The sequence below is a fragment of the Manacus vitellinus genome, unplaced genomic scaffold, assembly GCF_001715985.3.
Source record: "Manacus vitellinus isolate BGI_N305 unplaced genomic scaffold, ASM171598v3 scaffold_6_pilon, whole genome shotgun sequence".
NCBI lineage: Eukaryota > Metazoa > Chordata > Aves > Passeriformes > Pipridae > Manacus > Manacus vitellinus.
The window spans coordinates 40,215,775-40,232,661 of record NW_021940750.1 but is presented as its reverse complement, the minus strand read 5'-3'; the positions used below and the strand labels follow the sequence as shown (position 1 = coordinate 40,232,661).

General features: G+C 50.9%; 1 protein-coding gene across 1 annotated transcript; it reads left to right on the top strand.

Annotated features, from left to right (window-relative positions):
• The first annotated feature begins 11,143 nt into the window (after window positions 1-11,143).
• LGALS3 (galectin 3) lies at window positions 11,144-15,843 on the top strand. The gene is made up of 7 exons (XM_018082265.2): window positions 11,144-11,198; window positions 13,406-13,459; window positions 13,587-13,609; window positions 13,907-14,308; window positions 14,468-14,556; window positions 14,820-14,988; window positions 15,603-15,843. The coding sequence occupies exons 3-7, from the start codon at window positions 13,592-13,594 to the stop codon at window positions 15,756-15,758; spliced, it is 834 nt and encodes a 277-aa protein (XP_017937754.1). The 5' UTR covers window positions 11,144-11,198; window positions 13,406-13,459; window positions 13,587-13,591; the 3' UTR covers window positions 15,759-15,843.
• Window positions 15,844-16,887: the final 1,044 nt, after the last annotated feature.

The window sequence follows — 16,887 nt, the reverse complement described above, 5'->3', positions numbered from 1 at the left end:
CTTGACTTCTGTGAGTGTTTTTCCTCTTCCTTTTTGTGATTTTTGCAGCCTGTAAAAAAGGGATATTAAATGTGGATGTGACCATGGCTCTGGTGTAGCATGTCAGCCTCAGGTGTTGCATGTTCACAAATTCTTTAGTGATTAAGAGAGAAAGGATCTGGTCTTACTTGTTCCAGAGGAGGAGTGGGACTGTTTTTTACCTGTGAAGAGTGTGGTGTGTGTTTTCCCTGCCTCTGAAGAATTCCTGTGCTAGATTGGCCCACATGGATGTGGTAAGTGACCCCCAGACCGGTGTTTTTATACACTTGTCAGGAGTCTGATGGGATAGGGTGGATAACACAGACTCCAGGACTTGGCATTAATGTGAACTCCCAAGTCTGGGCATCACTCATGATTACATTTCCACAGAGAGGCTTGCAGGGCAGTTCACACTGAGCTGGCCAGTGCTGCTGCCTTTGCTCACACCTTCACCCTCCCAGGGAGGTAAAAATGGCAGCAGTGAAGAGTGGAAACAAAATTATTTACCCACTTGAAGGCTTGAGAACAAGCTCTTCTTAGACCATGGTCCAAAAGTGATCCTTACATCTGTGAACAGAACAGTGCAATGTGTGCCCAGTGCTTTATCCTGACTTCAGCTGTGGGATTCTCCATTCCTCTGGATTCCTCAGATGAATTGTCTCTGCAACTCCTGTGCATTGGTAGAGGTGAAACATGGGCATCCTGATCCAGTTATGTTAATTGCTGGTGCCCTGCAAACACAAAACACTTGGGTTGAATATTTTAGGGGGGATCAAGTCCTAGGAGGATCAGCTGAGGGAGCTGGGGGGGCTCAGCCTGGAGAAAAGGAGGCTCAGGGGGGATCTTCTGGCTCTGCAACCCCCTGACAGGAGGGGGGAGCTGGGAGGGGTCAGGCTCTGCTCCCAGGGAACAAGGGGCAGGAGGAGAGGAAACGACACCGAGCTGTGCCAGGAGAGGTTTGGATTGGATATCAGGAAAATTTCTGCCCTATAAGAATGGTGGGACATTGGCACAGCTGTCCAGGGCAGTGGTGGAGTCCCCAATCCCTGGAGGGATTTAAAAGCTGTGTGGATGTGGCACTTGGGGACATGGGTCAGTGGTGGCCTTGGCAGTGCTGGGGAACAGTTGGACTCAATAGTCTCCGAGGGCTTTTCCCATCTTAATGATTCAATGATTCTTAGGAGAGGTTTGGAAAAACCATTCCAAGGAGTCTTGCCAAGTGGTGAGTGCTGAGTTAGACCACGCTGTAGGATGTGTTAGTTCTGCTCTCCTGTTGGGAAGGCAGGTGCCCAAAGTCTCTGCAGCCAAGTCCAGACCCATTTCTGTGCAGGGGCTTTGCCATGGATTCACTGACCAGCCTGTCCAAACTGCCTCCACACTGTCCAGAGGGAGAGATGGCGACCATGGAATCACAGAATGCTTTGGATTGGAAAGGACCTTAAAGATCATCTCATTCCAACCCCCCTGTCGTGGGCAGGGACACCTTCCCCCTTAATGGGAAGGTTGCCCTGAGTCTGTGCTGTGAGAACCCTTTGGCATCTAAGGAAGGATGAAATGTCCCATACCTATTTTCATTAATGTTGGCTTGCCTGTCTCTAAGTTAAGCACAAAATTCCAGTTGTTGGGGTGCAATTCCCTATGCACCAAGCAGCTGTTGTTCTCCAGGCATTGGCATGTTGGGTGTCATCTGGCAAATCAAGAAATGCAAGTTCCAACTTTCATATAAAGCTTCCAGTCAGCTCATCCATGCTGGAGGAATAACTGTCACTGCGTTACACACCAGGGTGTGCTCACCCCTGGGGAATGATCCCAAGTGGACTTGGACCTGGATGTGCTCCGTGGGTGGATGGAGGTATCTGTGGCACTGGGAATGTGCTCTGCACTCACTACCCCGGCTCCACCCGGAGCCGCTGATCCCTGTGGATCCCTGTGTGTGTGCTGCTGCTTGGGCAGAGCTCATGGGACTGAGGGTCACGGTCTAAAAGGGGTGATGGCTCCATGGACATCATAGTTCCATGTTTCACTCAGTATTGGCCCAGTTTTCCCATTTCCAAGGTAGCTGTAGCAGGAGCACCTGCTGTAACTTCCCCTCTGCTCTCACAGTTCAGTGGAATTTGAGTGAACTAAAAACACCCCTGCTCGGAAGTTGGTAACAGCGAGGTAACATCTGTTTGGTCACTCCTGCCTGCAGGATCTCTCAGGGATGTTGAAAGCAGGTTTCCCAGAGAAGCTGTGGCTGCCCCATGCCTGGAAGTGCCCAAGGCCAGGTTGAAGAGGGCTTGGAGCAGCCTGGGATAGTGGAAGGTGTCCCTGCTCATGGCAGGGCGGGTGGAGTAGGTGGTCTTTAAGGTCCCTTCCAACCCAAACCATTCCATGGTTCTGTGATACTTTTGTTTCAGAGATTCAGGGATTGTTCAAGTTGTCCCATTTGATGACAGGGAAGGCAGGAGAACCAGGACTTTGTATCCTCTGTGCAGCAGATCATGAGTTACGATACAGCTAAATTACAAGTTACACCCAGATAAGTGAACAGGGATAGTCAGTGTAGCAGTAGAGCACTGCAGTTCCCTGTTATCACTCTCCAAAGGGAACCCTCCCTGTTAAATGAGAGATGGGGAGATAAAATCAGGAAGCCTGTGGTCCAACTTTCTCACGACAGGGCAGGGAAGGGCTGTGCTGAGCAGTCACTGGCACACCTCGGGTTTCATTTCAGGTCCTCCTCCTGTTGTCTGCACAAGATCTTCCCTGCTCTTGCAGATTCATGTGCTTGTGATTAGGGAAGGCAATTCTTGTAGCAGTTAACCCTCAAACTCCTGCATCAGTCTGTGCTGTCAGTCACTGAATTTGTCTTGGCAGTGGTGATGGCTTGATAAACATCTCCCTGTCGCTCCCCCTCTTCCCTCTGCCACCACCACAGTTACCTCTAAGCCAGGTGCCTTCTTGGATTTAACCCTGAGTGGGGCAGAGCACAAGGCTGCTGCAGAGAGTGGTGTGAGTGGGGCCATGGCCTTGGATGGGGCTGTTTGTCAGCAGGAGGAAGCTCATCCAGAAGAGGAGCAGGGGCACAACTCCACCGTCAGCATTTTGTTTCCTGCTCCTCAGAGAAATTCATTTCTCTGAGCTAGAGAGGAATCCTGGGGAGCATGAGCTGTTTAAACTATTAAAAGTAGGATCTTTGCCCAGAGAAGCTGTGGCTGCCCCATCCCTGGAAGTGCCCAAGGCCAGGTTGGACAAGGCTTGGAGCAACCTGGGATAGTGGAAGGTGTCCCTGCCCATGGCAGGGGATGGAATGAGATGGGCTTTAAGGTCCCTTCCAGCCCCAACCATTCTGTGGGTACCCTGCTGTGCCTTGTCCTGTTACTGTCACTGTTCCCAGTGACATTTAGGCTGGAGCTGGGGTCCTCAGTGTGAAATGGGGGGAATTACTTTTAGGTTTTAAGAGGAAAACTTCCTGTTGGGGGTGGAGACCGTATTCTAGAGCAAAGACCAGCTCGTGGTGCTTCCAAGTCTGGGTAATGGGATGAGTTTAAGTGAGAGGGTTGGACCAGAAACAAGGAGAAACTTTCTCCTTGAGGACAATCCAACATTAGGTTATGTGGTCTCCATCCTTGGAGGCTTTGAGGGCCATCTGGATAAAGCCTGAGCAGCCTGGGCTGGCTTTAGATCTGGCCCTGCTCCAAGTGGGAATTGGGAACCTCCTGGTGTTCCTTCCCACCAGAATCACCCCATGGCTCTTAAGAAATTCACTCTGTTCTGTGCCTGATTAAAAGCAAACATGGAATTTATCCCTTCTCAAAATAAATTCGAAAGGTGACAAATGACACTGCATTTCATTTGTGACTTCCTGGGCTTGGCATGAATGGGGAAAGGCCTGAAGCTGTGTCAGGGGAGGTTTAGTTTGGATACTAGGAAAAGATTCTTTGCCCAGAGGGTGGCTGGGCACTGAATAGGCTCCCCAGGGCAGTGGGCACAGCCCCAAGGCTGCCAGAGCTCAAAGAGTGTTTGAACAAAGCTCTCAGGGACAGGGTGGGATTGTTGGGGTGTCTGTGCAGGGCCAGGAGTGGGACTGGATGATCCTTGTGGTCCTTTCCAACTCAGAATATTCTGTGATTCCTCTGGCTCGTGAATGCAGTGTAGTCCTGGGGTAGATCTGGGGTTTCTGGTGGGAACCCAGTGTCTGCTACAAGGGGCATTTATCAGGATACTCCACTCCACTAAGCTGTTAAACGATAATTAAAAGTAAAACTGTACTATGGTACCTTTTCACAAGAACCTGCTTAGTCTGCATGATGTGAAAAGCTTTATATTATAGTGCTTTGTGTGACAGAAATGGTTCAGAGGGGTTGTGAATCCCCAGCTTTCCAGTTTGCCTGTATTCCCATCAGTTACAGAGAAGGTGGCAGAATAACTTAAAATTTGCTGAAAGTGGGAAGAATTAATGCTTTAATACCCTGGTGCTGTTCTCACTGCACACTGGGCTGCGTAAGGCAGGAGTTCATCGATGTTCCTCAAGGAAACAGAGTTGTTTATCCTGGAAGTTTTTAATCCAGGCACTTCAAAGCCTCAGCAGCTTCCACTTCAGGCTTCCATGTTTGCATTTCAACCTGGATTTTGTCCTGTTTTCCCACTTGGAAGACCAAGTGTGAGCAACACCACGTAACCTGGAACACGAGGGTGATCCCATCCCTAGGTCTGAGCTGCCTGGTTGTGATCCTTGCCTTGATGCTCCTCTGCTGGGTGTCAGAGTAAGGAGCTGCTAAAGAGGGAGTGGAAACAGAGAGACACCGAGCAAAACCCGCTCTGAGCGGGGCCAAAAAAAAAATTAAGATGTGGGAAAAAAGAGCTGGTGAGTTCTGTGTAAAAGCCAAGCCCGATGTGGTCCCTCTGGACTTTGCTCTCCACCGTCCTGCTCATCAGCAGAGGGCACTGCTGCTGCTCCACTTCCCCTGGCAAGGCCTCCAGGCAGAGACGGTTGTATCCCGTATGAATTATTTTTAACACTGAACTTGATAAAGAAAAGGAGGAAAACAACGTTTCAGTGACTCTCTTGCATCTTTGCATGTGCTTTATTGTGCTGCCTGAGGTCTGACTGCTGCAGGAGGAACACAAACGCTGTGCATGGGATTTAAATCTGAGCCCTGTTTAGTGTAAGGTTTCGCAGGAGAATGAATTTCTGTGCTCTGCAAACAGGAAAGAAGGAAAGGGACTCCTGCAAAGCTCTTCCCTTTCCATCTCTCCTGTTCTCCTGAGCTATTACAAAAGCCACCCAGTGAGGTGGGACTTGATGATCTCAAAGGTCTTTCCCAACCTCGGTGAGTCTGTGATTGTTGTGCAATAAAGTTATTTTAAACTCTCAGAGTGGGTGATATTGCAGCTTTCTTCATGTCCCATCAGAGGTGTCCTAAATGTTGTTTGTAGTGCCACAAATAATGCAAACATGTCTCTTTCTTTGGTGACAGGCTGAGCTGTCCTGGCTTTCTTTGACACTCACATTTTCTTCCCAGCCCCGTGGGCTCAGTGTGGTGTCACACAGGGGTTTTACTCTCCTCATGGAGCATCTTTCCCGTGGCAAAGCTGGATCTGGACAAGCTGGAGGCAACAAGCTGGCTGTGTGAGCCCTCCACCTGCCTCCTGGATCTCTGGGTGCTACACCCAAAGAGACAACTGGGGTTCACCCTGCCCTTGGTGGGTGTTGGTTTGAACTGATTCCATCCCCTCCTGCAGCACAGCACCATTCCTTTGGGCTTGCTAGGATGGATGAGTTTCTGTGAGGTTGGATGGGTCAGTTGTGTCTCTGGGCAAGCACAGAGAGTGGGCAAGAGAAGCACCAGGACCCCTTGGGTTTTGATGGCAAGAAGCCCCAGGGGTGCTTCACCCCATCTGCTCAGGAGTTTGGGGTCACTCAGGCATTTCTCATCCAGTTATTTAATAACATTTGGATGAAGGATCCTCCTCAAGGACCCCTGGGCATCAGTCTGCACAGAGGTTTGTGCAGCACAGGAGGATGCAATTACTGTGAAGTTTGGAGCTGGGGGGAGGATGGATTCGAGGACTTTTGTAAATCTCTGTTGACACAATTTGCTACAAGACTCATTTAACGCTTGAAAAGCAACTTAGTGCTCAGACCAGCACCAAAGTGCTTCTCATTTCTTCATCTTTAATAATATAAAAGCTTCAAACTGTAGCAGGGTTTTGTTCATCTGCAGCATCAGGGTTAGGAGCTGGGTGAAGCTTTTTGGGGCGGAATGGACTGGACTTGCTGTTCTCCTGGCAAGGTCAGAGCCAGAGGGGACTGGATGAGCTGCAGTTTCTCACCAGTGAAACTCCTCTGTTTTCCAGGAGGAGGGGGAAGCTGCAGAGGCAGGAGTTTTGCTTTGTGCTTTATAAAGAGAGAATAAAAGGAAGATTAAGAGAGCAAGGCCAGACTTGCTGGTACATGTGAGCAGTAGGGGTGGGGCTGTGAGATCCGGGCTCTTTATCAGCTGATTTTGCCTTTCTTTACCATCAAACTTGAGTTACTGAAGGTCTCAACCTCCCTCTCATGGAGTTTTTCACCAGTGCTGGGGCAAGATGATGTTTGGAGAGGGGGAGGTGAGTGGTGCAGCCAAGGAAGCTCTGGAATGGGCCATTCAATTCCCTGTTCTCAGAAGTCCTGGAAGGACATTGCACAAGTCTGGCAGGTCAGGGAGGAGATTCCTGGAGATTCTCATTGCCCGATTTTGCTGCAATGCCCTTTTTTATTGCTGAGGAGAGTCGGAGGTGACTCAGCCACTGGAATACAGGGCTGAGAGTGCAATGACCCCTGGGGGAGGTGCACTGTGGGGCTCCACAGAGGCACCTGTGGCACTGGGAACTTCTTTCCTGGCTCTGAGGAAGGAGGTGACACTGTCACTATTCCCGTTCCCCAGCCTGGGATGTCGCACAGGGAGGAAGGAGAGATGATGGCCGAGTTTAACACTTTGGAATTGTGCCAGGCTCGGCCTCAGTGGCAGATCTGCAGCCCAAACGTTGCACAGGGGGGATGCTGCCAGCTCCAAACACGAGTCAGGCCACAGAAAATCATGAGACTGAGACAATCATGTGGATGTGGGTTGTTCTGCTCTGTGAAGGGAACTGGGTCTCTTGTGCCATCGAGCTTCTTGCCCTCTAGTTTGATTTTCTTCAAGTTAATTTATGATCAAACAGAGAAGAGCAGCTTTCTGGTTATCAATTTCCACTGAATAGTTTGAAATTGCTGCTTTAAGGTTATTTAACATCACAGAGTTTGATTATCCCTTGGGGTGGGGTCTTTTGCCTCTGGGAGACTGAGTATCCACAAGAACAGAAGATGCAGAAGACACTAACTCCTAGTGTAAGTCAGCATAAAGGGCACTGGGACCAAGTGAAGGGTGGATAATTCTGAGTTGGAGCTGCAAACTCATTTATATGTGACCACAGGTAGAGGCCCGAGTGCCTTGGGGACCCAGAGTTGGTGGGTGAGTTACCCCCAGTCCTGGACTGACCCTGAGCCCACTGTGCAACTGAGATAATTAGCTCATCTCTGGCCTTATTGCTGGATCTTACAGGTCTTTTCCACCCTCAGTAGTTCTGTGATCCCATGACTCTGAGGCTGTCTGTTGTGAGCCTCTTGTTCACTTTACCCCGGTGGGATGGGCAGAGGGTTGGAAGGGTAGAAGTAAGGAAACTCATGGGCTGAGATAAAGACAGTTTAATAGGGAAAGCAAAAGCCACCCACAAGTGGACAAAACAGGGAATTCATTCCCTGCTTCCCACGGGCAGGCAGGGGCTCAGCCATCCCCAGGAAAGCAGGAATCCAACATGCAACGGTGACTTGGGAAGACAAACGGCATCACTCCAAACATCCCTCCTTTCCTCCTTCTTGCCCCAACTTTATATACTGAGCATGACACCACACAGCATGGAATATCCCTTGGATCAGTCAACTGGAGTCACTTGTGTCCCCTCCCAGCCTCCCTGCCGGTGGGGTGGGGTGAGGAGCAGAGAATCCATGTGTAAGCACTGCTCAGCAAGAACCAAAACATCCCTGTGTTACCAAAATTCTTTCAAACACAGACCCAAACCACAGCCCTCTACCAGCTCCAGGGAAGAACATTAACTCTCCCCCAGCCAAACCCAGCCAATGTTATGCATCACTCAGCTCTTGCTACTGGATAAATGCTGAGCATTTTAAAATGGGGGGGAAAGAAAATTGTGGTTAGAAACTGTGTTTGGCTGCAGTGAAGAGCACATCCCTAAGGAATGGGGTGCTCTTGTGGCCAACCTGCCTCCCTGGGTCCTCCATCTCCCACCTCATGGTTTTAAATTGTCTGTGACGCTGAGCAGGGCTGAGAGTCTCTAAAGCAAACAGGATAATTAGGAGTGCTTTAAAAAAGAAAATTCAAACCCACAGAATATGCTCATTTTTTAAGGCATGACTAAGTTCTTCATCCACTTTTGAAGAGCAGCCAGCCCGGGGTTGCTCGGCCGGGCATCCCAACGCTGCGAGTGAGGGATGGGATCCCTGGGAGTTACAGCTCAGCTCGTAGGGAGAGCCCGGGGGTTCCTGCCCTGCCCTGCCCTGCCCTGCCCGCCTCAGAGCTCTGGCAATAAAACAGCTGCTCCCTTTTCCCAATCCCGAGAGGCAAAAGTGTAAAACCGCAGTGGCCACACCTCGCTCAGGCCGTGTGAGTCACCACAGGGTGACTCAGATGACGTGGGGGCATCCTTGGACTTCTCAGCTCTGAGTGCAAAGGGCTCTCAGCAACCCCCCCGTGGATGCTGAATCACAGAATGGTTTGGGTTGGAAGGGACCTTAAAGCCCATCTCATTCCAACCCCCTGCCATGGGCAGGGACACCTTCCACTAGACCAGGTTGCTCCAAGCCCTGTCCAGCCTCACTCGTCCTCACTGCAGCTTGGGTTTATTTAAGTGAAGGGATTAGCTCACATTTTGATTTGTGTATTCACTGGCTTGTGGTCAAGCAATTTTTTAATACTATGTGTCTGCTGCATAACTGGAAGCACAAAGTTTATGGCATTGGAACTGGAATAAAAGCCAGGCAAACCTTTCTGGTAAGTTTTGGAGCGTTCAAGTGAAATCCTGAAAATAGCAATAGAGGCTTTTGATGAAAATCTCCCTCGCCAAAGACATCTGGGGGGAGTCTTAGGGAGAAAGGGAAAAAACTGTGCACTAAGGACAGCCTTGTCTGTGAAGGCAGAAGTCACCAGTACCTGAAAGCATAGAATCACAGAATCTTTTAGATTGGAAAAGGGATAACTGAGTCCAGCCATTCCCTCAGCACTGCCAAGGCCACCACTGACCCATGTCCCCAAGTGCCACGTCCACATGGCTTTTAAATCCCTCCAGGGATGGGGACTCCACCACTGCCCTGGGCAGCCAGTTCCAATGCCTGTCCCATGATCACCCTTCCAGTGAAGAAACTTTTCCTAACATCCAATCTGGCCCTCCCCTGGTGCAACCTGAGGCAGTTTCCTCTTGTCCCATCAAAACCTGCTCATGAACACTTGGTGCCAGTCACTTTAATCCACTTGTGCACCTGCTTCATGTCCTCTCAAAGGCTGTTTTAGGGAGGTGCTGGAACGAGGACTTGCAGGGTCCTTCTGAAGAGCAGGGATCTCCTCCTGCCTGTGTTACAGGCTCGGGAAGCTCCAGATCCTCATGCCATGTATCAGGGATCCTTCAGCAGAACTGGCTTAAATCCTCTCTGGGTCCCTTTACCCTAAAACACCCCCCAAGACATCGTGGTGTCTATTCACTATGGGGTGGGTTGGGTGCTGTGAGAGGCAAGCTGAGCAACACTCCCTGATTAAGTATATTTCTTATATACTAATACACTTAATATATATTAAGTATATATATTAAGTATATATATATAAGTATATATTAAGTATATAATATATATACTTAATTACTGAAATTAAGGAATATATACTTATATAATAATTTAATATATATTAATATATATATTATATTAAGATATATATATTATATATATTAATATAATAATATATTAATATATACTTAATTCCCTGAAATACTTAATTCCCAACCACTCCCACAGACATTTTTACACACTTAAGTTTGGTCTGAATCCCTGTGACAAGTGTTACACGAAGCTGAAGGATGTTAAAATCCAGGCTGGTGCCTGGAGAGGAGGCTGCTCTCTCTGAAGCCCAATCTTTTAGACAAGCAGAGCTGAAACAGAATAATTTATACCAAAGTTCATTCAGACCAAAGTCAACAGATTTTCCCTTTTTTTTTGAACATCAGCTGCAGTGTCAGCTAAACCCAGTAGTTCAGCTGCTGCCTTGAAGAAGCAGTTTCTACACCTCTAATGACACCAATTAAAGGGTGGGTACCTTAATAAACTTTGGTCAGCCTTGAATTGGTCAGGCAGGTGGATTAGATGATCATTGTGGGTCTCTTCCAAATGAAATCTATTCTTTTCTATTCCATTCCATTTTACTCTTCTCTCCTCTTTCTCTTCTCTTTCTCTTTCTCTTCCCCTTCCCCTTCTCCTTCCCTTCCCCCAGGAGCAGGGTGCAGCAGACCAGAATTTCAGCACAAAACCACCTTTTCCGTTTCCGTTGCTTTAAGCTGCGGGGCCCATTGAGCAAAACTGGAGATGATTCACCCTCAACCTCAAATAAAACCGGGCTTGTTGAAATTCCAGCTGCCTCTTACAGCTTCCCAGAGCCCGTCCTCTGCCAGCCCCCGGGCTTTTTTTTTTTTTATATATATTTTATTTTTGGTAGTTTAGAAGCCAATTGTGTTTTACTGAGCTTCGCTAAAGTTGGGGGTGGTGGTGGAGCCGCGACATGCACGGACAAATCTCTTGCAGGAACAAACAGCCGGCAGTGGCTCCGGGCGGGGAGGGGATCTCCCAGGGAAGTGGGATCAAGCCGCGCGTGGAATGGACACGCGGGAGGCACAAACCGCCAGGAAACCAAGCGATTCCCTGTGGATCCCCCCCGCCCTTGGTGGTGTCACCGCCTGATAAAGGGAAACCAGGCGCTGCCCCCGAGCTGTCACGGGTCTCCCCGGCGTGGGCACCCCGTGGGTGGCCGCTCCCGGTGCCGCCCCGTCCCCGCCCCTGCGGGCGGATCCCGCCGTGTCCCGGTGCGGGAGCCCAGAGACGCCGCGGGAGCCGTCGCACGCAGGTGAGGGGATGGGCCCCGGGGGCATCCCGGGGGGATCCCGGGGGATAAGGCACGCATATCCTCGAAAAGGATGCGTTGAGGGTGCGCTCGTCCGCCTGGGAGTGGGAGGTGGGACACGCGTTCGCTCCCAGGGCGGCCGTCCGGGATGCACGGAATGCCCTTGCTGGTTTTGGGGGATGCTCGGGATAATGGTGGGGTGGGGACTGTTAAGGAGCTACGAGGCTGTTTGCGACTCGCGGGGTGCGGGGTGGCCCTGCCCGTGCCCCAAAAACCAGGCGGAGGGGTGGGAGGGAGTGTCGGTGCGCGGGAGGTTGAGGACACCCGGACACACCCGGGAAAGGCGCTGCGGGAATAGCGCCGGCGGGGAGAAAACCTGTGGCTCTTTCCCAAACAGAAGGTTTCCCACTTGGTGTGAATACAGGGAATACTCGGGGTGTTTTATGGACGTTGGCTCTGGGATGTTCCCTGCAGCCGATCCTCCCTCGGGTCGGGGAGAGCTCAGAGAACTGTGGGGGAGAGATCCAGTGAGTTCAAACTCGGCTGCCCAAATGCTGTTGGAAATTAGGGCGCTAGTCTGATGAAGAGGAGCTGAGGGGGCTCAGCCTGGAGAAAAGGAGGCTCAGGAAGGACCTTCTCACTCTCTACAACTCCCTGAAAGGAGGGCGGAGCCGGGCGGGGGTCGGACTCTGCTCCCAGGGAACAAGATACAGGACAGGAGGAAACGGCCTCAAGTTGTGTCAGAGAAGGTTTGGATTGGATATTAGGAAAAAATTCTTCACTAAAAGAGTTATCAAGCACTGGCACAGCTGCCCAGGGCAGTGGTGGAATCCCCATCCCTGGAGGGATTTAAAAGCCGTGTGGATGTGGCACTTGGGGGCAGCTTTTCCAGCCTCAGTTATCCTGTGATTCTATGCAATACATCGTTGAGGCACTGCTAAAGAAGGTGGAAGAAAACCCCTTCCCGTGGCAGCAGGCAAAAAACCCACTGGAGCATTTCCAGAGAGCTGTATCCAAGGGCTCCAGCACTGCAGTGGCACAGAGAAGAGGGTCACCACTGGGCTCCAAGCTGGCAGCACCGTTTGGTGGCAGAGGATTAGTGGGTTTTGAAGACTTTGGTTACAAATACCAAACTGGTACAAATACCAGACCTGGCCAGGGAGACATGACACTCCTGGCACCCTGTCCCACCAGGGCTGAAGGGAGCAGAACTGCTTCTCCTTGAGGGGTTGCAGGAGAACAGGGGGATCATGTGGGAACTCCCATCAGAGCAGCACCAAGCAAACCTGACCCATCTGGATCCATCCCAGGGAACCTGTCAGGAGCTCAGTGTGCACCCCCAGCTCCACCTGGCAAACCAATGGCAAAGCCAAAGGCTTGAAAAGAACCCAGAAGGCAAATAAAACCCCTGGAAGATACAGGCTGTCCAAACACTCCAGGCTGCTGGTGGAGAGGCTGCCTTGAAAACCCCATGGGCTCAGGAGAATGAGTGTTTTACTGGCAAAGGGGTTGTTTGTGGGTTGTGAAATTCGGGGTTTTTTTATTCCTGAGGCCAGGCAGCCACATCTGCTGTGAGCTTTGTGCATCTGAATGTTGCTCTCAAAGAGAATTTGCCTTCTCTGTTTTCAGTTTGGAATTTTCCTTTTCTCTCCCTGTTTCTGCCTCTCCCTTTTTTTTTTTTTTTTCTTCCCCTCTTCTCCTATGAATGCTCCCTTTGATGGGAGGAACCCAGCTCAGGCTATTCCTGTGCACAGGCAGGTGTGTGTTTGGCCCTGCAGTGGTGTGGACACTCGTCAAGCAGCTTTTATTCTGTGGCCTGAAGTGGCCAGTGTGTCCCTCCTCCAGTGCCCTCTGGCCAGTATGGAAAAATTGTGGATACACCAGAGGAGAAAGGGGACCTGTATCCATGGTTGCCACCCTCCTCTCAGCATTCCAGGCCTCCACCCTGCATGTTGTGGGGTGGCTGCGTGTCCCTGATGTGCTGTGCTGGATTTTTAGCCCCCACACAGCTCCTGTTCCCTGCTTCAGCCCCCCCCCAGGGATTCTGTTTTTTATGGGAATCTTTTCCCAGATGGTGCCTCAGGGCTGGGGAAGTGAATAACACTGGCAGTGTTGTAAGCAGTGGTGGGTTTTATCCTGAGAGCATCTGGGCTGGATTCACCCCCGAGTGTTCAGGCTGCTCATGGCAGTGACCCCCATTTATCCCACAGGTATCCAACCAGGATTTGTCCTGTGGCACCGGAGCTCTCGGCTCTGACAGGCAGGTACGTGATGGGAACTTAGCAATTTCCAACAATTGCCACTATAAACTGTAAGTCTCTTCAAAAATCTCTGTTTTTTGGATGGTGCTTGTTAAAAATGACTGAAACACCCTCTGTCCTTTCGTTTTAGGAAAAATGTCGGACGGTTTCTCCGTGAGTATGGATTTCTTGAACAAAAGAAAGGGGTGGGGAGGCCTGGAGTGGGAACCTCTGGGAAGGATGGGAACATGTCCTTGCTAACCCGTGTAAATCCCAAAATCCACTAGAGTTACATCAGCACTTACTGGCTTCTAGAAACCCCAGCCCAGGCACTCCCCTGGGGAGCAGTTTAGAGTTGAGCTCTTGCCCTGGGACACGCTGCAGGCTAAAAAGGGTGGATGTTGGAGAACTCAACCTGATCCCTGGATGACTCTTCCCCACCTAACCCTGCTCCTCTCCCTCTGTCCCCAGTTATCTGATGCCCTGTCCAACAGCAACAACCCAGCCCCCTGTGCCAACCCACCCCAGGGCTGGCCGGCCTGGGGGAACCAGCCACCGGCTCCTGGGGCATTCCCAGGGTATCCCGGAGCACCAGGGGCCTACCCTGGAGCACCAGGGGCCTACCCTGGAGCACCGGGAGCATATCCAGGAGCACCGGGAGGATATCCAGGAGCACCGGGAGCGTATCCTGGAGCACCGGGAGCGTATCCTGGAGGACCAGCAGGACACGGATCGTATCCAGGAGCACCGGGAGCACCTGGAGCATTCCCTGGAGGACCAGCAGCACCTGGGCCGGTTCCTGCCCCAGGACAACCACCCAGTGCCCCTGGATTTGGGCCTCCTCCTCCGCAGGGAGGACCAGCTCCTCCAATGGTAACAGCTCCATCATATTATAAGGGTTTCTGTCTTCAGTACCTGATTTTGCTTGGCTGTGGGAAGGACCTGGGGTTGGCCGTCCCTGGGGGATGGCAGGGGTGGGATTTGGCTTTTGACATGTTTTTTTGCTAACACAAAATCCCTGTTGTCTCCCAGAGAGTCCCCTTCGAGCTGCCCCTGCAGGCAGGACTCATGCCTCGGATGCTCATCACCATCACTGGGACTGTGAATCCCCATCCAAACAGGTACTGGAGGTGTCCAGCACTGGGGGTGGAGGGCTTTCCATGGAGCACTGCTGGGTGGAGCATGGGGGGCTAGAAGTTGCTTTCCATTCCTGAATAACACCTCTCTAGTGTACCATCAAATATTACACTAAATAAGGTGTGCAAATGCCCTGTTGATGCCCAACAGGGTGTGTGGGGTTTCCTTTCTGCTATTTTTGGGAAGCCCTTTAACAGAACCCAGGGCTTTTGTGGAAAAAGCAGTGAATCCATTATCATCTTGGCAGGTTTTCACTGGATTTCAAGAGAGGGAATGACGTTGCCTTCCACTTCAACCCCCGCTTCAACGAAGACCACAAGAAAGTCATTGTCTGCAATTCAAAGTTCCATGAAAACTGGGGGAAGGAGGAGAGGACAGCTCCCAGGTTTCCATTTGAAGCTGGAAAACCCTTCAAGGTACCATAAAACCCCTTCCCAGCTCAGTCTCAGTGTGGCAGTAGCTCCGGGAGAGTTTGGGCAACAAGATCCACGTAAGGACCTTGATACTTTTGCGCAGGAATCAGCTCCCGGAGGTGCCTCTGGGGCAGCCACCCCATGTGCTTCCCTGGCTGTCCAGCACAGCAGGTCCTACAGCACCTTCCCAGTATTCTGATTCCCTTCTGCACCTCCCCACTTCTGTTATTCCCATGGATTATGAAATCCTCCTCATGTGCAGTTGTTGGACAGGTTTCTATAATGCGTTTTCCCCATTGGCATTCCTGAGTTTTTTCTCCTGCAGAGTAGGTTTAACTCTGAGTTCTGCTTCGAGTGACTGGCGTGGTCAGGAGGAGGAAGAAAGTGGGCTAAAACACGGAGGAGGAAGAGCCCAGCAGAGTTTTGGGGAAGGCAAAGGTCACTGGTGTTGCAGCTGAGAGTTGCCGCACCAGCTCCTCCACATGCCACGGGGCTGGACTCGGCAGCAGCCTCCAGCCAGTGCCAGCCCGCTCGAGTTTGTGGCTTAAAACCTCTCCTGGAACAAATCCAACGAGGGTTTTTTTTGGCTGATTTGGATTTTATTTTTTTTATTTCAGCTCCAAATCCTCTGCGAGGCGGATCACTTCAAGGTGGCCGTCAACGACGCTCACCTGCTGCAGTACAACTTCCGCGAGAAGAGGCTGAACGAGGTCACCAAGCTCTGCATCGCGGGGGACATCACCCTCACCAGCGTCGTGCCCACCATGATTTAGCCAGGGGAGCGAGCACTCGGTGCTCCTTTTGTGGTGTAACAAAAGTGCCTTCTCACGTGACTACTTTGAAGTAATAAAACGTTTTCACAGGTGAAGTTTGTTTTCAATGAGATCTCCAAAGACGCGACACCCTCCGGGCCAGCTGAGTTCAGCTGGGGAAGGAGCTGAATTCCTGCTGTAGAGACAGAGGAACAACAAGGAGCAGTTTGATTTCTACAGACAGGAGCACTTGGGAAAGCAGCCTGTGGCATTCTGTCCTGTGAACTAGGGCAGCAATCCTCTAGGAAGCACTGGAAAACAGGGATAACTCGAGAGCCTCTGAGCCTGACCAGAACGAGGTATTTCAGGAGGGGGTTCAGAGGTGGAGGAAGGAAAATCTCTCCATTAGACTGAGGCTGGAAAAGTCTCCCCTCTCTGCCCCAAAGGCCCATCTGCACAGTTGGTGGCCCAAACCAGGGTGTTCCTGATTACTCCTCCCTCCCAAGGGAGATCCAATTCCTACAGGTGTTACGTACTCCACGGAGCAGGTCACGAGCCCTGTGCTCCTCTCCACTCCTCACTCCTGGAAGAGTCCAGACTGGTTTCAAGGGTGGGGAAGTTTATTGGCAAAGTTCACCTCGTGAGTCAGGCTGGTAAAAAAAGAAAACAGAAGTATGTTCCCTCTGCTGTGAGTCATTCCAGCCTTGTCTGGAAAACAAGAACAGCTCCATGGCCACTACTGAAATTTCCAAAGATCTCTTTGATGTGTCTCATACTGTTTTATAACAGTTGCTTCTTTTATTCTTGGGGATGCCAAGTTACAAGGAGAGTCCTTAACATTTCCAGCAGATCCAGCAGCCTAGAGCAGCACTCTGCTACCATCAGCACAGAGAAGCTGTGGCTGCCCCATCCCTGGAAGTGTTCAAGGCAAGGTTGAAGCAACCTGGTTGAGTGGAAGGTGGCAGGGGGTTGGAATGAGATGATCTTTAAGGTCTCTTCCAACCCAAACCATTCTGTGATTCCACATGTCAGGAATCCCTCTCACTGTGCTGATGAATGACCAGAGCAGGCAAGTCATTAAGAGCTACCTGAAACTATCTGTATAACTGAAGTTTAGTACTCAAAAAAGGGGATTCCAGCACACATCAGC